The 21,414-nt window shown below is 41.4% G+C and overlaps 1 protein-coding gene across 6 annotated transcripts in view; it reads right to left on the reverse strand.

Annotated features, from left to right (window-relative positions):
• Window positions 1-699: 699 nt before the first annotated feature.
• The window catches only part of MOCOS (molybdenum cofactor sulfurase), a 62,297-nt gene continuing 41,582 nt past the window's right edge, over window positions 700-21,414 (reverse strand). For 3 of the 6 annotated variants that reach the window (XM_082354229.1, XM_082354230.1, XM_082354231.1), the window contains 4 exons: window positions 18,622-18,727; window positions 14,875-15,013; window positions 11,286-11,390; window positions 700-7,995 (listed from right to left, as the gene is read on the reverse strand). In XM_082354229.1, the coding sequence (XP_082210355.1) occupies window positions 7,843-7,995; window positions 11,286-11,390; window positions 14,875-15,013; window positions 18,622-18,727 (503 nt within the window). In that variant the 3' untranslated portion in view covers window positions 700-7,842. The other 3 variants (XR_014234182.1, XR_014234183.1, XM_082354232.1) reach the window with 3 other exon arrangements.

Raw genomic sequence — 21,414 nt, forward strand, 5'->3', positions numbered from 1 at the left:
CCTCAGAGACTACTGAATCAGAGGCCACTTTTTACACTTAATCCTGCCACCAAATAAAAGTGCAAGCACAAAATTCCATCTCGACAACCTCAACAGAGGCATTCCTTATCTTTAAAATCCCACATTATGCTGGGAAAAACACAAAGTCCTACAGATAAGGTAAGGAAATAGATTGGCTCCTATTTCCAAGGCCTCTGACTAGATCAGGCAGGGAAGCCTGAGCCTGCTGTGTTAAACAACTGAGCAGTAGGTAAGACCGCCTTTAGGAAGTTGCTGTGGGCAGTGGTGGGCAGGGGTTTAGGGAAAAGAAGTGATTGGACAAATGAGCAATCCAGGTGGAAGGTACTGAAGGTCTGGCCAATGACCTGGGGTTCCCACGTGGACTCCATGCTTCAGAAGGACTTGGCAGGATGGATGCAGAGGGTACATAATCTGGGGTGCTGCAGACGACAGGGCAAGACCCATGGCTGGAAATCACAGGAGGCAGATATAAGCTCAGTACAGGAAGGAACCTTTGAGCAACTCAATGGAATGGATAACTTCTTTAGAGAGTGAGCTTTCCATCACTGGACATATTCAACTGGAAGCTGCCAGAGGACTCATCAGAGAGGGTATAGATGGGATACCTCAACCTCCAAAGTTCCTCTCTTTTTTTTTTTTTTTATAATAACTATAGAGTATAACCTTTATTTTAAAAAAAATTTTTTTTATACAGCAGGTTCTTATTAGTTATCTATTTTATACATATTAGTGTATACATGTCAATACTAATCTCCCAATTCATCCCACCACCACCACCCCCGCTTTCCCCCCTTGGTGTCCATACGTTTGTTCTCTACATCTGTGTCTCTATTTCTGCCCTGCAAACCGGTTCATCTGTACCATTTTTCGAGATTCCACATATATGCATTAATACACTATATTTGTTTTTCTCTTTCTGACTTACTTCGCTCTGTATGACAGTCTCTAGGTCCATCCACATCTCTACAAATGACCCAGTTTTGTTCCTTTTTATGGCTGAGTAATATTCCATTGTATATATGTACCACAACTTCTTTATCCATTTGTCTGTTAAAGGTTGCTTCCATGACCCGGCTATTGTAAATAGTGCTGCAATGAACATTGGGGTGCATGTGTTTTTTGAATTATGGTTTTCTCTGGGTATACGCCCAGTAGTGGGATTGCTGGATCATATGGTAAATCTATTTTTAGTTTTTTAAGGAACCTCCATACTGTTCTCCATAGTGGCTGTATCAATTTACATTCCCACCAACAGTGCAGGAGGGTTCCCTTTTCTCCACACCCTCTCCAGCATTTGTTGTTTGTAGAATTTCTGATGATGCCCATTCTAACCAGTGTGAGGTGATACTTGATTGTAGTGGGTTTTTTTTTTTTGGCTGTGTCTGGCCTTCATTGTTGGGTCTTCATTGCTGCGCTCGGTCTTTCTCTAGTTGCTGCGAGTGGGGGCTACTCTTTGTTGCAGTGCACGGGTTTCTCACTGCAGTGGCTTCTCTTGTTTCAGAGCTTGGGCTCTAGGTGCATGGGCTTCAGTACTTTTGGCACATGGGCTCATGTGTTTGTGTTTTTTACGTTTTTTTCCCTGTAATTGATATGTAGTCTCATAGCGTCGTGGTTGGAAAAGATGCTTGATATGATTTCAATTTTCTTCAATTTACCGAGGCTTGATTTGTGACCCAAGATGTGATCTATCCTGGAGAATGTTCTGTGAACACTTGAGAAGAAAGTGTAATCTGCTGTTTTCGGATGGAATGTCCTATAAATATCAATTAAATCTATCTGGTCTACTGTGTCATTTAAAGCTTGTGTTTCCTTATTAATTTTCTGTCTGGATGATCTGTCCATTGGTGTAAGTAAGGTGTTAAAGTCCCCCACTATTATTGTGTTACTGTCGATTTCCTCTTTTATAGCTGTTAGCAGTTGCCTCATGTATTGAGGTGCTCCTATGTTGGGTACATATATATTTATAATTGTTATATCTTCTTCTTGGGTTGATCCCTTGATCATTATGTAGTGCCCTTCCTTGTTTCTGTAACATTCTTTATTTTAAAGTCTATTTTATCTGATATGAGTATAGCTACTCCAGCTTTCTTTTGATTTCCATTTGCATGGAATATCTTTTTCCATCCCCTCACTTTCAGTCTGTATGTGTCCCTAGGTCTGAAATGGGTCTCTTGTAGACAGCATATATGTAGGTCTTGTTTTTTGTATCCATTCAGTGAGCCTGTGTCTTTTGTTTGGAGCATTTAATCCATTCACGTTTAAGGTAATTATCGATATGTATGTTCCTATTTCCATTTTAATTATTTTGGGTTTGTTTTTGTAGGTCCTTTTCTTCTCTTGTGTTTCCCACTTAGAGAAGTTCCTTTAGCATTTATTGTAGAGCTGGTTTGGTAGTGCTGAGTTCTCTTAGCTTTTGCTTGTCTGTAAAGCTTTTGATTTCTCCATCGAATCTGAATGAGATCCTTGCCGGGTAATCTTGGTTGTAGGTTCTTCCCTTTCAGCACTTTAAATATGTCATGCCACTCCCTTCTGGCTTGTAGAGTTTCTGCTGAGAAATCAGCAGTTAACCTTTTGGGAGTTCTCTTGTATGTTATTTGTCATTTTTCCCTTGCTGCTTTCAATAATTTTTCTTTGTCTTTTATTTTTGCCAATTTGATTACTGTGTGTCTCGGCCTGTTTCTCCTTGGGTTTATCCTGTATGGGACTCTTTGTGCTTCCTGGACTTGGGTGGCTATTTCCTTTCCCATGTTAGGGAGGTTTTTGACTATAATCTCTTCAAATATTTTCTCAGGCCCTTTCTCTCTCTCTTCTCCTTCTGGGACCCCTATAACACGAATGTTATTGCATTTAATGTTGTTCCAGAGGTCTCTTAGGCTGTCTTCATTTCTTTTCATTCTTTTTTCTTTATTCTGTTCTGCAGCAGTGAATTCCACCATTCTGTCTTCCAGGTCTCTTATCCCTTCTTCTGCCTCAGTTATTCTGCTATTGATTCCTTCTAGTGTATTTTTCATTTCAGTTATTGTATTGTTCATCTCTATTTGTTTGTTCTTTAATTCTTCTAGATCTTTGTTAAACATTTCTTGCATCTTCTCGATCTTTGCTTCCATTCTATTTCTGAGGTCCTGTACCATCTTTACTATCATTATTCTGAATTCTTTTTCTGGAAGGTTGCCTATCTCCACTTCATTTAGTTGTTTTTCTGGGGTTTTATCTTGTTCCTTCAACTGGTACATAGTCCTCTGCCTTTTCATTTTGTCTATCTGTGAATGTGGTTTTCATTCCACAGGCTGCAGGATTGTAGTTCTTCTTGCTTCTGCTGTCTGCCCTCTTGTGGATGAGGCTATCTAAGAGGCTTGTGCAAGTTTCCTGATGGGAGGGACTGGTGGTGGGTAGAGCTGAGTGTTGCTCGGGTGGGCAGAGCTCAGTAAAACCTTAATCTGCTTGTCTGCTGATGGGTGGGGCTGAGTTCCCTCCCTGTTTGTTGTTTGGCCTGAGGCAACCCAGCACTGGAGCCTACCCAGCCTCTTTGGTGGGGCTAGTGGCAGACTCCAGGAGGGCTCATGCCAAGGAGTACTTCCCAGAACTTCTACTGCCAGTGTCCTTGTCCTCACAGTGAGCCACAGCCACCCCTCGCCTCTACAGGAGACCATCCAACACTAGCAGGTAGGTCTGGTTCAGTATCCTATGGGGTCACTTCTCCTTCCCCCTGGGTCCTGATGCGCACACTACTTTGCATGTGCCCTCCAAGAGTGGTCTCTGTTTCCCCCAGTCCTGTCAAAGTCTTGCAATCAAATCCCACTAGCCTTCAAAGTCTGATTCTCTGGGAATTCCTCTTCCTGTTGCCAGACCGCCAGGTTGGGAAGCCTGACGTGGGGCTCAGAACCTTCACTCCAGTGGGTGGACTTCTGTGGTATAAGTGTTCTCCAGTTTGTGAGTCACCCACCCAGCATTTATGGGATTTGATTTTATTGTGATTGCGCCCCTCCTACCATCTCATTGTGGTTTCTCCTTTGTCTTTGGATGTGGGGTATCTTTTTTGGTGAGTTCCAGTGTCTTCCTGTCGATGACTGTTCAGCAGTTAGTTGTGATTCTGGTGCTCTCGCAAGAGGGAGTGAGTGCATGTCCTTCTACTCCCCCATCTTGAAAAAATTTCCGAGTCCAAAGTTCCTCTCTTGACTAGGATTTGGAGGCTCTGAGTGGATGGACCAACACTGTCTGATGGGCTTGTGGATGGGAGCACAATTGCTCATATAACACCAAATCACTGAGTGTGACTTCAAGCTTGCTAGCAATCCACAGGGCAGTAACTCAAAGGGGGAGAGGAATGATGGGCAGGAGTAGGAAGTAGGAGGAAGGGGGGTGCTGGCCCATGCCTTGATCAACACGTCCTGGTCAAGCCTCTCCTAAGGAATGTGGACACAAGTCACACTAGGCCCTGAGCATAAACCCAGCTCCTCTGTGTACATGAGGGAAGGGAGGCACATTCTCATTCCCTCAAGATCACTGGGCACAGACTACCTTCCTCAGTGCAAGAAGACAGCCTAAAGTGTCTTTCTAAAGGCAAAGTCGGAGCATGGTAAAATGGCAAAATAGAGGAGGTTAAATATTTCCAGTGAGATTCACTAAAAATCTCATCTAATTAAAAATGATCATACTTCTAACACATGTGGGAGCCTTGCTGGGTGTGGATGCAGCACTTGTGCTAAATTTGCCTCATGGAAAGCACAGAAGCCTCGGAACTGCCCTCCTGAGTGGGGCTGTGCACACAAGGAGAGTGTGGAGTTAGAGGAAGAAGGAAGCTAGTGAAGGCACTCTCTACCTTCAAGAGGAAAAGAACTCTCTGTGTTCAAAAGACCAAGTTCTACTGAACACGTTGTTGATCTTAATGAGGGCAGAGACAGTTGAACAAGCAAAACCCAAAGTTAGTAGAAGGGAAGAAATAATAAAGATCAGAGCAGAAATAAATGAAATAGAGACTAAAAAACAATAGAAAATATCAATGAAACTAAACTGGATCTTTGAAAAAATGAACAAAATTGATAAACCTTTAGCCAGACTCCTCAAGGAAAAAAACTGAGAGGGCCCAAAGAAATAAAATTGGAAAAGAAAAAGGAGAAGTTACAACCAACACCAATGAAACACAAATCATCAGAGATTACTGCAACTCTACACCAATAAAACGAACAACCTAGAAGAAATGGACGAATTCCTATGGGTCTTTGTTGCTGCGCACAGGCTTTCTCTAGTTGCAGCGAGCGGGGGCTACTCTTCGTTGCGGTGCGCGGGCTTCTCATTGCGGTCTCTTCTCTTGTTGTGGAGCACGGGCTCTAGGCATGCAGGCTTCAGTAGTTGTGGTTCATGGGCTCTAGAGCACAGGCTCAGTAGTTGTGGTGCACGGGCTTAGTTGCTCTGCGGCATGTGGGATCTTCCTGGACCAGGGCTTGAACCCATGTCCCCTGCACTGGCAGGTGGATTCTTAACCACTGTGCCACCAGGGAAGTCCCTATATGTGCAATTTATATATGTATGTATGTATGTATATGTATATATATGTGTGTGTGTGTATATACATATATATATATTTTGGCCACACTATGTGGCATGCAGGATATAGTATATTAGCTCCTTGACCAGGGATCAAACGCATGCCCCCTGCAGTGGAAGCACGGAGTCTTAACCACTGGACCACAGGGAAGTCCCTGGGCAATTAATCTATGACAGAGGAAGCAAGATATACAATGGGGAGAAGACAACTTCTTCAATAAATGATGTTGGGAAAACTGGATAGTTACATGCAAAAGAATCAAAATGGACTACTCTTTCACATCATGTACAAAGATAAATTCAAAATGGATTAAAGACTTAAATGTAAGACTGAAACCATAAAACTTCTAGAAGAAAACATAGGCAGTAGTCTCTTTGACATCACTCTTAGCAATATTTTTTGGATATGTCTCCTCAGGGCAAGGGAAGCAAAAGCAAAAATAAACAAATGGGACTATGTCAAACTAAAAAGCTTTTGCACAACAAAGGAAACTATCAACAACAAATAGGACACCTACTGAATGGGAGAGGATATTTGCAAATGATGTATCCAATAAGGGGTTAACATCCAAAGTATACAAAGAATTCATACAATGTAACATAAACAAACAAACAAACAAAAGCCCTTGATTAAAAAATGGGCAGAGCACCTGAATAGACGCTTTTCCAAAGAAGACATAGATGGCCAACAGGCACATGAAAAGATGCTCTGTCCCTATCAGTGGAATTGGTGCCCTTATAAAGGAGACCTCAGAGAGCTCCCTCACCCCTTCTACTAGGTGAGGACACAGGAAGAAGGAGCTGGCTGTGAACAAGGAAGAGGGGCCTGACCAGACACTGAATCTGCAAGCACCTTGACCTTGGACTCCCAGTCTCCAGAACTGTGAGAAATAAATATCTGTTGTTTATAAGCCAAAAAAAGAAAACAGAGAAAGAAAAAGAAGAGAAAAAAAGAAAAGATGCTCAACATCACTAATCATCAGGGAAATGCAAATCAAAACCACAATGAGATATCACCTCATACCTGTCAGAATGGCTATCATCAAAAGCGCAAACAAATTACAAGTGCTGATGAAGATGCGGAGAAAAGGCAACCCTTGTGCACTGTTGATGGGAATGTAAATTGGTGCAACCACAATGGAAAACAATATAGAGGTTCCTCAAAAAATTATAAATAGAACTACCATATGATCCAGCAATTCTACTCCTGAGTTGTTATCTAAAGAAAATGAAAACACTAATTCAAAAAGATATTTGTATCCCAATGTTCATTGCAGTGTATTTACAATAACCAAGATATGGAAGCAACCTAAGTTGAATGGATAAAGAGATATGGTACATATATACAATGGAATATTACTCAGACATAAAAAAGAATGAAATCTTGCCATTTTTGACAACATGGATGGACTTAGGATATTATGGTAATTGTGAAGTAAATCGGACAGAGAAAGACAAATACTGTATGATTTTACTTATATGTGGAATCTGAAAAACAAAACAAATGAGCAAACATAACTAAACAGAAACAGAGTCATAGATACAGAGAACAAACAGGTAGTTGCCAGAAGGGGGTGGGGGCGGGGGTGGGAGGAGGAGAGAAACAGGTGAGGGAAATTAAGAGGTACAAACTTTCAGTTGCAAAATAAATGAGTCAAGGTTATGAAATGTACAGCATGGGGAATATAGTCAATAATTATGTAATATCTTTGTATGATGACATATCATATCTAGACTTATCCTGATGATCATTTTGAAAGGTATAGAAATATTGAATCACTATGTTGTGTACCAGGGGCTAACATAATGTTGTAGGTCAATTATACTTCAGAACAAACAAACAAACTCATAGAAAAAGAGATCAGATTTGTGGTTACCAGAGGGGGGAGGTGGGTGGGGGATTGGATGAAGGAAGTCAAAAGGTACAAACTTCCAGTTATTAGATAAATAAGTAGCAGGGATGTAATGTACAACATGATCAATACAATGAACACTGCTGTATGTTATATATGAAATTTAGGAGAGTAAATCCTAAGAGTTCCCTTCACAAGGAAAAATTATATATTGTTTTCTATTTCTTTAATTTTATATCTATCTGAGACGATTCACTAAACTTACTAGGGTAATCATTTCATGATGTATATAAGTCAAATCATTATGCTGTACACCTTAAACTTACACAGAGCTGCATGTCAATTATATCTCAACAAAACTGGAAGAAAAAATAGAATGGAGATAGTTGTAAAAGAGAAATTTTAATATATCCTGAAAAAAACTTTAGGAGATAACTTCCTGATGTTTCTCAGAAGCAGGTAAATCATAGTGTTCTATGTTTTCTTTCAACACAGGGAGCACCTGAGATCCTACAGACAGGTAACATGGAGAAGATAAATCCAAAGAGGTATGCATCAGGTACAGCCCAAAGTTCACCTGTGAACAAAACAGTACCAACAGAAGTTAGGTTATTTTAGCAGCTAAAATAATTTTGTAAATAATAATGTTCCACTAAAATTAAGTCAGATCTTTAAAAACATGTACTGGGACTTGATATGTCCTATCTGCCATTTAGTAGAAGGTAGTGAGAAACAAGGAGAATCCTAATATCCTAGACCACACAGATTCTCATTTTAAAGTGTTCTTTCCCAATAGTCAGCCTATACCTCTTTATTGCTGGACCTATTATTTTCTCCTTCCTGTATACCCTGAGTTTCCCACAGGAGGGCTTCTTCCTCCTCTGGGCCTCTGACCACTGTCAGGCCGATTTCTGCTCTGTTCCCTGATGTAAAAACCATTTTGTGAAAATAAGGGCAAAACTCAGCATTTTCTATAAGAATGCGTGACGTAAACTAAGTTCTCCAAATTCTCCAGAATAAGGATGGGAGGTCGAAAATGAAGAGTTGTGTAAGTCTACTCAAGGTTTGCCATCATCAGAGAGAGAAAAACAAATATCATATATGAACACATATATGTGGAATCTAGAAAAATGGTATAGATCAGAGGTCCACAACCCCTGGGCCGCGGACCACTAGCAGTCCGCGGTCTGTTAGGAACAGGGCCGCACAGCCGGAGGTGAGCAGCGGGCGAGCGAGCAAAGCTGCATCTGCCACTCCCCATCGCTCCCCATCGCTCCCGCTCGCATTACTGCCTGAACCATCTCAGCGCCTCCCATCCCCGTCCATGGAAAAACTGTCTTCCACGAAACCGGCCCCTGGTGCCAAAAAGGTTGGGGACTGCTGGTATAAATGATCTTATTTGCAAAGCAGAGAGAGAGACATAGACGTAGAAAATAAATGTATGGATACCAAGGGGGAAAGGGGGTGGGGTGGGAGGAATTGGGAGATTGCGATTGATACATATATACTATTGATACTATGTATAAAATAGAGAACTAATGAGGACATACGGTATAGCACAGGGAACTCTACTTAATGCACTGTGGTGACCTAAATGCGAAGGAAATCCAAAAAATAGGGGATATATGTATATGTATAGCTGATTCATTTTGCTGTACAGTAGAAACTAACACAATATTGTAAAGAAACTATACTCCAAAAGAAATTAATTAAAAAAAAAAAACCTACAAAAAAAAAAAAAAACCTACAAACAGTGAGAGTTGGAGAGGGCGTGGAGAAAGGGAACCCTCCTATGCTGTTGGTGAGAATGGAAATTGATAATAGCCACTGTGGAGAACAGTATAGAGGTTCCTTAAAAAACTAAAAATAGAGCTACCAGTATGATCCAGCAGTCCCACTCCTGGGCGTATATCCAGAGAAAGCCATGATTCAAAAGGACACATGCACCCCAAGGTTCATTGCAGCCCTATTTGCAATAGCCAAGACATGGAAGCAACCAAAATGTCCATCAACACATGAATGGATAAAGGAGATGTGGTCCATATAGACAATGGAGTATTACTCAGCCATAAAAAGGAATGAGATAACGCCACCTGCAGCAACACTGACGGACCTAGAGATGATCATACTAACTGAACCAAGTCAGACAGGGAAAGACAAATATCATAGGATATCACTTATAGATGGAATCTAAAAATTGATACAAATGAACTACTTGACAAAACAGAAACAGACTCGCAGACTTACAAAAGAAACTTATGGTTGGGGTGGGGGGAAGCGGGGGGGAGGGATAAATTAGGAGGTTGGGATTAACATATACACACTAACATATGTATAAAACAGATCATCAGCAAGGACCTGCTCTACAGCACAGGGAACTCTACTTGGCACTCTGTAATAACCCAAATGGGGAAAGAATCAGAAAAAGAATAGATATATGGATATGTATAAGTGAATCAAGTTGCTGTCCACCTCAAACAAACACAACATTGTAAGTCAACTCTACACCAATATAAAATAAAAGTTAAATTAAAAAAAAAATGTTTGCCATCAATGCAAGTGAGCCAGTAACAACACTTTGGAGTATATGATGTGCTCCCAGATCTGTGATAACATCAGTTGGCCACCACCACGTTCCAGGCCCCAAGCTAGGGACTGGGGATAAATTAATTCCTTAATATTTGTGTACATATAGGTGAAGAGTACACAGGAACTCTCTGTACTATCTTTGCAATTTTTCTGTAAATCTAAAATTATTCCAAATTTAAAAAATAAAAAGATTTGTGCACAAGAATTATTGTGATGCTGAGAAATACCACTTCCATGTACCATAGTATTGTGCCCACACATCCTCTCTCCTGGCAACCTGCATGGGGCAGGATCCAGGTCCCCACTCCCCCAGTTGGCACGGCCTGCCACAGCTGAGCAAACAGACTTGTTGGTATAATACTCAAGCGCAACAGCTCTGCAGACCATACCTATCCATATCCGTAAGGAGAGTTTTGTCAATCAAATACTGTGAAACAAAACTCTGGTTTCGGAGAAACACAGGAAACAATGCAGAACATTTTACCAGGAGTTAACTTGCCGGTCTATTACTGGGAAGAGATGCAATGCTTGCATCATTTCTGTTAATTTTCAAGAATTGTTCCATGCAGCCTGATTGCTTATTTGGCTTCCTCGAATTCTTTGCAAACCCAAATTCCTGACAGAAAGTGCAAGCCCGGAAATAAATGGATGTTCCTAATGAATCAATCTCTTAGAAGTTCAGCTTTTATAACCTGGGATCCACAACAACACTTAGTCATTTTAGCCCTCGAGAATTTGACTTACAAACTTAGTATAGCGAAATTTATTTTCTATGCAGCTACCCTATTCACCATAAGGCATTTTTATTCTTCATGAGATTTCTGTGGCGAAGAAAATAATGACTGAGACAATAGAATTACTTTACTTATTTACTATTTCTTTTTTTTTCCCTTGGCCGCACCGCCCAGCACGCAGTATCTTAGTTCGTAGACCAGGGGTGGAACCCCTGCCCCCTGCAGTGTAAGCATGGAGTCTTAACCACTGGACCCCCAGGGACGTCCCCCCCTTTTTTTTTTAACTATTTCTTATCTATACTCCATATCTCTTCAACAAGATTTGAAAGCATCAAAAATACATGTAATAAAAATAGTGAGGAAATGAATGGAAAGGAAAAATAAGACAGTGTTGCCGATAAGGTCTGAACCTTGATGGTAGCCCGTCAGCCTTACGATGTTCTCCCACTTCTAAAAATTACTCAGCACTATTAAGGATTAGTTCTGGTGTAGACAATGCATCAAGAACTTAAAATGGGGTGTCATTTTTAGCAGTCATGCTTACCTTTCTCTCTCGCCTCTCAGAAAGCTTTTGGAAAACATTTCGGTTTCGCTGCCCAGTTTGCTGATCGATGCAAATCATCTGGCATCTGTGACAAGGTCCCACAACCTGGGAGGTGAGAAGGGAAAAGACAGTGCTGCCATGAAAGTGACCAGACTGTCACACTCTGCAGGGAGGAATCTGGGTCCAGGAGGAATCGTTGTAAACAGCCAATTTCAGACTCACAGAGAAATACTCAAACTGCAAGGAGCCAGGAAGTGCCACCTCTTCCCAATGCCCACTAGGGAATCACCCACATTCGTTTATCAGCTTAAAGGCTACTGCATCAGGGCTTTGAAGAAAACGAAGAGTGGTTGTGACTCACAGGTGGTTATCAGGGAATGCTGGGATTCCTCCAGGGAAGAAAAGAACTGATTGGAGGGCATACTGGGAGAAGATCAACAGCCACACACCCTGAGCTGCTTTCGTGGCCACAGATCGCTCGAGACTGCGAGACGGCAGCAAGTAGCTCACGCAACCACATGCGCCCCTGTGAAACACACTGGCTGAGAGCTGAAAGCCGCTGGCTTTCTTTCTCTTTTTTAATTACTCCACAATACATAACGGACATTGTTCGGTGTCCGTTCACAGACAGCTACCTCATCCCCGGATTCTGCAGTTTTCACCAAGGCCTGGCATTCCCATGGGTTGATGCGCTTAGCTCTTCTCCTTTGAAGCCATGTGCATAATTTCTAATGCTTTGCTGTAATCAATAATTTTGCAATAAAGGTCTTAATTCACATAACTCTCTTTCCTGTTTGAATTTTTCTTCAGGCTAAATCTCCCAAAAGGAGATTATAAAGTCAACAGGTATAAACCTTTTATGACTTGATATCCAGTGAAAAATTGCTTTCCAAAAGAGATGTGTTAGATCTTTCTGCATTGCAACTGCTTCAGCACTGAGTATTATCACCAACAAACATCTCTTAAGCATTTACTTAAAAAAAAATTTTTAATTGAAGTATAGTTGATTTACAATGTCTCAGGTACACAGCAAAGTGATCTGAAAAAAGAATATGAATTATATAAATATATATATAATATTTATATTTATATAATATAATATATATTTATAATTTATATAAATATAATATTTATGTTATATATTTATATATAATATAATAAGAATATAAATATATTCTTTTTTCAGATTCTTTTCCATTATAGGTTATTGCAAGATATCAAGTATAGTTCCCTGTGCTACACAGTAAGTCCTTGTTGTTTATCTATTTTATATATATTAGCATGTATCTATTAATCCCAGATTCCTAATTTAGCATTTACTTTTTGAAAGGCACAGTATTAACTATAGCTTATACTTTTTAATGCCTGCACAGGACGACATTGTATGGATGTAGTGTACTTTATTTAATCAACTTCCCTTTTATGGAGACACAGATGTAGAAAACAAACATATGGATACCAAGGGGGAAGGGGGTGGGTGGGAGGAATTGGGAGTTTGGGATTGACCTATATTCACTATTGGTACTATGTATAAAATAGATAACTAATGAGAACATACAGCACAGGGAACTATACAGCACAGGGAACTCGACTTAATGCACTGTGGTGACCTAAATGGGAAGGAAATCCAAAAAAGGGGGGATATATGTGTATGTATAGCTGATTCATTTTGCTGTACAGTAGAAACTAACATAATACTGTAAAGCAACTATACTTCAATAAAAATTAATTTAAAAAAACTTCCCTTTTATGGATATTTAGGATGTTCTCCAATGTTTCATATTTATAAAGTATTGCAATGAGTAATTTTGTAATATATCTTTGCATACTTGTAAGAGTATTTTTTATGGGATAGATTTCTATGAGTGAAATTATTGGGTCAAAGGGCATGCATATTTTAACTTTCATTAATTGATGTTTATTAAGTGTCATGACCTGAAGAAAGCAAAGCATCTCAGAAAGGTTTTTGTAGAGTCCTTCTTGTATTCATGTACCCAGGTACCTTACAACTTACTTGTTACAAGGTAAGTTTCTGACAGTGATCCTAGTCTAGTTGTAGTGCTTTCTCTTTTCCTTCTTTTCTTCCTTTATTTCTCCCTCTCTCTCTTCATCTATCATATATTTAGTGCCTACTCTGTACCAGGCAGGATGTGTAAGAGCAGGTGCTTTTATAGCATGGCAGGGACACAGCAACAGAAAATGAAGAGTCAGCCGGGATGGAGGAATGAGTGGAACGACAGAAGGCTGGTGCCAGAGAGGTCTGTGGAAGAGAAAAGAGATAATTCTTTCAAGGGGGAGCAGCTTCCAGGATAAGAGGAAGTTTGGAGAGTTAAATGGATAACAAAGATCTTTCGGACATTTTTTTTTTTCTTTTGGTGCCACGCAGTTTATCCCTACCCCAAACCCCAGACCTCTGAAATCCTTCATTAAGGGTTAAATTATTGTTTACTGCTTTCCTGGAAGTTAGAGTGATGTTCCATTTGAGTGCAGTAGCCCTATTACAATCAGTTTATACAACTGGCTAATTACTGTTGTTAAGATAATTTCATTCCCCACTGAAGAACTGGGCACATTCTGTGCAGATGACCCATCCTTCTGTCCCCAGCTATTCCACAGCTTTCCTGCCCATTCATTCCATCAGCAGTTTGGAGCACTTATTCTGGGTAAGGACTGTCCTAGACCCCAGAGGAACAGCAGGGACTAAACAGACTTGGTCCCCACCCTCGTATGCTCTGAAGAAATAAGGAGACACTGTGCAGAGTGTGACCTTGTGGTGGGTCAGGAACAGCCTTTCCAAGGAGGTAACATCTGAGCTGAGACCCTGTAGGAGCTGCAGGAAAAGTGCTCCAGGTGGAATGGACAGCAGGGCTAAGGTGCTAAGGCAGGAAGCTTGGCTTGTTTAGGGAATGGAGGGAAGGTCTGCAGGACAGGCAGAGGGGGAGGGGTGATGAGCTCGGGGAGATGGGAGAGGCCGGGGGGTCAGGTCTCAGGGGCCTTATCCGCCCTAAGGAGGAATGTAGATGTTAGCTGAAGACTTCAGGTTTGGGGAGCCCAAAGCCTGGGGAGGGAGGGCATCCTGGAGGCTTTGCCTCTAACTGCAAGCTCCTCCCCAGCTGCCAGTGAGGCCAGAAGCGAGAGAGCATGGGGAGAAGGTACAGCCACCACGGGCGCTGAGGGACCATGAGGCATCTGGGTCCTCCTCCACAAGCTCCAGACAGCGAGAAAATCCAGCACGTTTCAGGAGGAGGACGTTCTCATAGACACAAGCGTTCCAAGAAACAGAGTTGAAGCCTAGACACGGCGACAAGGTCTGTACCTTCATCACCTGTACGTTCTCTCTTCCCCACGTGAAACTGCTGCCCTCCTCGGAGGAAGGAGGGATGGATCATTCCAAGGGGCACCCCAGGATGCAGATGTTACATACCCTCCTGCTGAGATTTTGTGGGTAAGAGTCAACGCTTGGCGGGGGAGGGGGAGCACGTGATGGGGCATGGGATTCCCTGCTACCTGCTACCATCCCGGCCTAGGACTGAGGTCAATCCCCACTGGCAACCCTTGAGGAAGGATAATAGAACTTCTGGGAACTTACCTGGAAATGCAAGGAACCAACTGAAATTTCATCCCATTTCTCTTCTTCAAAAGCCCTTGTTCCATTGGTAATAATATTGGCACGGAAACGTGAGATGAGATTGTTCACTGGGAATAATTCTTCCTTTCCATTCTCATCACTGTTTAAGACGTACCAAAGAGAGAAACGGTGGGGAAGGGTGGATAACTGCACTACTGTAATAATTCAACATTCCTACCACTCGATGCCTGAGTTCAGCAAGTGTACTCTGGCCTGAGGCCTAGATGATCAGAACAAGCTTTTATCATGAGTGCAAGGCCAAGAGACACACATCTGTTGGACAGGCCTCCATGATCTCCCTGGAATATTGTCCCATCTCCATGGAGAAGCCCACAAGAGGCAGTGCAATGGGTGAGCAGATCTTTGCTGAAGAGATGAAGAACTTTGGAAACCAAGTGAACTGGGATCGAGTGAATAAACTTATGAGAAAATATCAATTCTACAGAGTCAGGACAAGGCATTTAAAGACCGTCAACAGGCTTAATTGTCAAGGACCTAAAAAGTATCAAGAGCTCACACTATTTTTGGATATTAGAACATCATAAAGCAACATAGAGTATACATGGGAGGTTTTAATATTTATTTCCTATAGAGAACCGATTGGTGGTTGCCAGGGGTTGGGGGAAGGGTGGGCAAAATGGGTGAAAGGGGTCAAAAGGTACAATCTTCCAGTTATAAAATAAACAAGTCATGGGGATGTAATGTATAGCATGGCAACTATAGTTAATAATACTGTATTGTCTAAAAAACTGCTGTATTGCATATTTAAAAGGTGCTAAGAGAATAAATCTTAAGTACTCATCACAAGAAAAATATTTTGCGGGACTTCCCTGGTGGTGCAGTGGTTAAGAATCCACCTGCCAGTGCGGGGGACGCGGGTTCAATCCCTGGTCCAGGAAGATCCCACATGCCACGGAGCAACTAAGCCCATGCGCCACAACTACTGAGCCTGCACTCTAGAGCCTGCGAGTCACAACTACTGAGCCCACATGCCACAACTACTGAAGCCCACGTGACTAGAGCCCGTGCTCCACAACAAAGACACGCCACTGCAATGAGAAGCCTGAGCACCATAACAGAGTAGCCCCCGCTCTCCGCAACTAGAGAAAGCCTGTGCATAGCAATGAACACCCAACACAGACAAAAATAAATAAATACATAAATAAATAAATTTATTAAAAAAAGAAAAAGAAATAAACAATCTTAAAAAAAAAATTTCCAGCTATGTGTGATGACAGATGTTTACTAGACTTACTGTGATCATTTCTCAGTATATACAAATATAGAATCATGTTGTACACCTGAAACTAATATAATGTTGCATGTCAATTGTATCTCGATTAAAATTTTTTTTTTAAAGCCTTATATTCTTTTTTTTTTTAAATTTATTTATTTATTTACGTTTGGCTGCATTGGGTCTTCATTGCTGCGCGCGGGCTTTCTCTAGTTGCGGTGAGCGGGGGCTACTCTTCGTTGCAGTGCACAGGCTTCTCATTGTGGTGGCTTCTCTTGCTGCAGAGCATGAGCTCTAGGCACGAGGGCTTCAGTAGTTGTAGCACGTGGGCTCAGTAGTTGTGGCTCGCAGGCTCTAGAGTGCAGGCTCAGTAGTTGTGGCACACGGGCTTAGTTGCTCTGCAGCATGTGGGATCTTCCTGGACCAGGGCTCAAACCTGTGTCCACTGCATCACCAGGCGGACTCTTAACCACTGCGCCACCAGGGAAGTCCCCTCGATTAAAAATTTTATTTCCTAGCTTCCATCCCGTTTGCAGTTTTAACTAAGCATATGTTATTTTTGTAATTCTTGTTTAAAATTTTTGTTTATTAGCACAAGTTACCATAAAACAGCTCCTTGCACCTCCATGCACCCCCTCCCCTAAGGTAAAAAAGCACTGAAAAAGCATCTGAAAACTTCAACAGAGGAACACACTGTATGATCCCATTAAATTGAGTTTAAGAAAAGGTGAACTCTCTAGGGTGAAAGAAGGCATAATAGTGGCAACCTTCAGTGTGGTTGACTAAGAAGGGATATGAGGAAGGGGTCTAGGGTTCTAGAAATGTTCTCTACTTGATCTGGATGGTGGTTACGTGGGTATATACATCTGTAGACATTCACTAAACTATGTACTTATGATTTTTGCACTTTGTTGTACTTTAATAAAAATTTTTGGAGTTTGGAGGGAGGGAAATCCTTGAGCATGACTGGAATTTGCCCTGGAGACAGAACTGAAAGACGCTGGGGGAGAGTAAGGGGTCCCATGTCTGTATCTCAAAGCCCCTGGCATGTGAAAAGCCAGGGACCAGGATACCCAAGTCCAGCTTTGCCGCTAACTATGTGCAACACCCACAATCGATGAGGACTGCAGGGTCCTTTTGGGAAATGAGAGGGTTAGCACTTTCCAGTCCTAAAATCCTTTGATTCTGGATTTACCCTCCAGGTTATAAACAAACAAACAAACAAAAAAACTCCCTTTGTGCTTTGTAATAGGGAAAGTTTTATGTCCAAAAGCTACCATGGCCAGCATGGAGACAGTATCATCCATCAAATTTGAAAACAGAACCAGGGACGCTCACTATGTACTAACCACAGGCTGTTTCTCTTACCTCTGACCACCTGGCCTTCCTACCTCCTGCTTGTCAGCCCTGCACTAAACCAGGACTGCAGGAACCAGGGCTGCAGCAAGCCTGTCCCCACCTCCTCTCTTTCCACACCAAGAATCCCAGAAAACTGCAGACCTGCTCCATCCAGGGCCCAGGGTACCTGAGCAAGCGGGTCACTCAGTACGGGGAAAACTCAGTGAACCCTCAGGGACCAGGCATCACACTTCAGCTCCTAAAGAGGGCAGCCTGGACCTCGGCAAGGGAACACTGTTGTGTGTTTTTGCCAATGACTATAAACAGGAATTACTACAAACAGTCCATTTTTGTAGTTTTTATTAAGCTATACGTGTACATGTTTGTGCATGTGCACACATGTGCCCAGGACCACAGGGCATGTGAGCGTCACAGGAGCCCCGGCTCATGGTGTTGACAGGTGTGGACCACGAATGATCTGCCGGTCCCAACTCTTACGTAAGAGCTGGGTGATTTTTCTTTTTTGCCCCAATTGTCTGATTACCTTGGGACTTCAATTTCCTCTGAAGGACAATGAGGGGGCTTGAACCAACCAAGACCCTTTCTAGAGCTGACCTTTCCAGGACCCTTGTGAGATCCCTGGGTGGGAGTGAGCAGGCAAGGGTGCTAGTTCTGTCTGATGATACAAACAAATAGTATCTACAATTACAACTTTAAAAGCTTTCATAACCACTCTTCCTTTCACTCAAAATGACTGTGGAAGTAATGCAAGGCTCCTAGGGGCCAGGGGACAGTGGGAGAGTGGGCAAAAAAGTGGGTCCAATTGCTGGCAATTACATTCAACTAAATGTTTAAGAATTGAAATGATTAAAAATGAGAGTTGGGATTCTCCACTAAGCATCTTGAGGGCATCAAGAAGGACATTGGAAGATAAAAGAGAACCCTCTAAACGATTAAGGAAAACTGGCCTAAAAAGTTTTGTGACTTCTCTGGGCCTCAGTTTCTCAATGAAGGGTCTGGACTCATGATTCTCAGATCTTTTCTCTCCAAAGAGGTGACCAGCTCACTCCCAGGGGCAAGTAGTTACACCTGTCTGCTATTCCCAAGGTAAATAGCAAATAGTACAGGGATCTTACCTGGTGCTTAATTGCCGCTGAAGTTCCAAAACACTGGATCTGTTTATCAGCAGATACTGTGCCTCATTCACCAGAGAGAGGGTGGCTGTTGTACAAGCAGATTGATCTAAAAGTGATGGAGTATTTAAAAGGAGAGTTGCTGGAGAGGGAAACAACCTAAGCGTCCACTGATAGATAAATGGGTAAGGAAGTGTGGTATACATACACAGTGGAATATTATTCAGCCATAAAAAATGAAATCTCGCCATTTAACGACAAGATGGATGGACCTTGAGGATATTATGCTAAGTGAAAAGCCAGACGGAGAAAGACATATACTGTATAATCTCACTTAGATACGGAATCTAAAACAAAACAAAACAAGCTCATAGATCCAGAGAACAGATTGGTGGTTGCCAGAGGCGCGGGAGGTGGGGGGCGGGGGGGGCGGGGGGCAGGCATTGGCGAAATGGGTGAAGGTCAAAAGGTACGAACTTCCAGTTATAAAATAAATAAGTCCTGGGTATGTAATGTCTAGTGTGGTGACTACAGTTAATAATACTGTATTGCATATTTGAAAGTTTTCATCATAAGAAAAAAATTTATAACTGTGTGATGATGGATATTAACTAGATTTATTGTGATGATCATTTTGCAATATATACAAATGTCAAATTATTATGTTTTACGCCTGAAACTAATATAATGTTGTATGTCAATTACACCTAAATTTAAAAATTAAGATAAAATAACTTAGAAGAGTTGCTTTCTTGGAATGCAAATGAATCACGCTTCCATTGACTTGCATTTTTTTAATTTAATTTTTATCTTATAGTAGAGTGTAGTTGATTTACAATGTTGTGTTAGTTTCAGGTGTAAGCAAAGTGATTCAGCTATACATATACATATATTCATTCTCTTTCAGATTCTTTTCCCATATAGGTTATTACAGAATATTGAGTAGAATTCCTGGCCTGGTTAGTACTTGGATGGAAGACTTGCATTTTTAAATATTAGGGACTGTTTCTAAAAGGAAGAAAATGGTGCCCTGGAAATAAAAAATGTTCTAAGCATGGCTCAAACTTCTCAAAAACAGAAAGAACATAAGCTCCTAGAATATTGTGTTGATAATCTGGAAAAAAATAATAAAATGCTGAAGTTAAATTGTTCCAGCAAAGGAAACTTGGAGGCAGCACTTAGAGGAGGAGAGATGAGGCTGCAGGGTGGAGGTGGGGAAGTGGGCGGGGGGCCCTTCCCCAAGCAAGAAGAAGGACCTTGATGAGGGTCACAGGCCCGGTGAGATCTTCTGAATCTGGTCAGTGAATCTAGTCAGGGAGAAGCTGGGTTCTGCCCTTGGGCAAGTGTGTAATATTGACTTTAGAAATAAATAATACAAGTTTTAAAACTACTGAAAAGAAAAAAAAAAAAAAGAGTGGAAGAAAATATCAAGGGCCTCCAGAACTACTGCAGCCCATCACCCAGCTTCCAGCTCCCACTTTTTGGGCATGCCATAGCTGTCTTTATACAAGATGTTGATAATAAAGGCTTGGCGGGCCTAAACCTAGTGAGCTGTCTCTGAACTAGGCCTGTGGACCCCAGAGTACCCGAGAATGAACACTTCCAAGAGAATCGCTTACAGATTCTCTACTTCCATGTCTTCTTTGCTAAAATGGCTCTGTCAGAGCAGTGAGGTGCAATCCCAGGCCCTTCCACAAAAGGCCCTTCTCACCCTTCACAGGGCAAAGGCCACACTTCTCCTATGGCACATTGCCCCTGGGGGCTAAAAATCTCCAGGGTGGAAAACAAAAGACCAGTTCAAAACCCTGGGGTCTGTGCTGAGAAAATAAAAGTCTCTCAGGCTTGGGTGACTGATCCTCCTGTAGGTCAGATGGGTTCCAATTCTTTGCTAACCACAAAACTGCCGGAACTAATTAAGTTGTCAAGTGACAGATGATTAAAGTCATCTTGATGTTAGATCCCTGTGCCTCAGAAGAAAGGTTTGAGTGACAGCACGTTAACCAACACCTTCATCCCCAGCTCTTTATTGACTTAAATAAGATTCTTCAGAAGAGAACCAGTGCTGAACACCAGCTATTCTGATCATAGGTGACAGTCATTCATGGACATGGGAATTAATCACAGGTGGCCAGCCATCTCATTAAGAGATTCCTTTTCCACTATTTTTTTCTCTTTATGTTTAATAACTATTTTTTGAAATTTATAATATACTTTTGTTGCTTTGATCAACTGTGTACTATTAAAAACTATGATAAGAACTCAACCTAGGAAAAATTTCCTAACACTGAGACTCTACAATCACAGGAAACTTTAAAAACTTTTATACATTTCAATTTATATATAATTTTAGTTTCAGATAAATATGATAGGGTGATCAAGGAAAGATTTTCAAGCATAAAATATATAACACTAAGATAAAATTCCTTCAAGGAAGTGGAATGGAAATACAAGTTGAAGAAAGAAAATGAAAGAAAGAAAATTTCTGTACATTAAAAAACAGTTTGTTTATACACATATTTTTAAATTAATACTCATAAGACTCAAATCACTATGGTATCGAGACTCCACTGGCTTATATTTAAAAGGGCAATGTACAAGTTTTAATTTTAAATGACTACAGGTGTACGTTGCTTTATTGCATTTCACTTTATCGTGCCTCGCACGTATTACCTCACCGGTATTAAGATTTTTACAAATTGAATGTTTGTGGCAACCCTGCATTGAGCAAGTCTATTGCACCATTGTTCCAACTGCATTTGCTCACTTCATATCTCTGTGTTGCATTTTGGTAGTTCT

Source organism: Balaenoptera borealis (assembly GCF_965194805.1).
Source record: "Balaenoptera borealis genome assembly, chromosome: 14".
Lineage (NCBI taxonomy): Eukaryota > Metazoa > Chordata > Mammalia > Artiodactyla > Balaenopteridae > Balaenoptera > Balaenoptera borealis.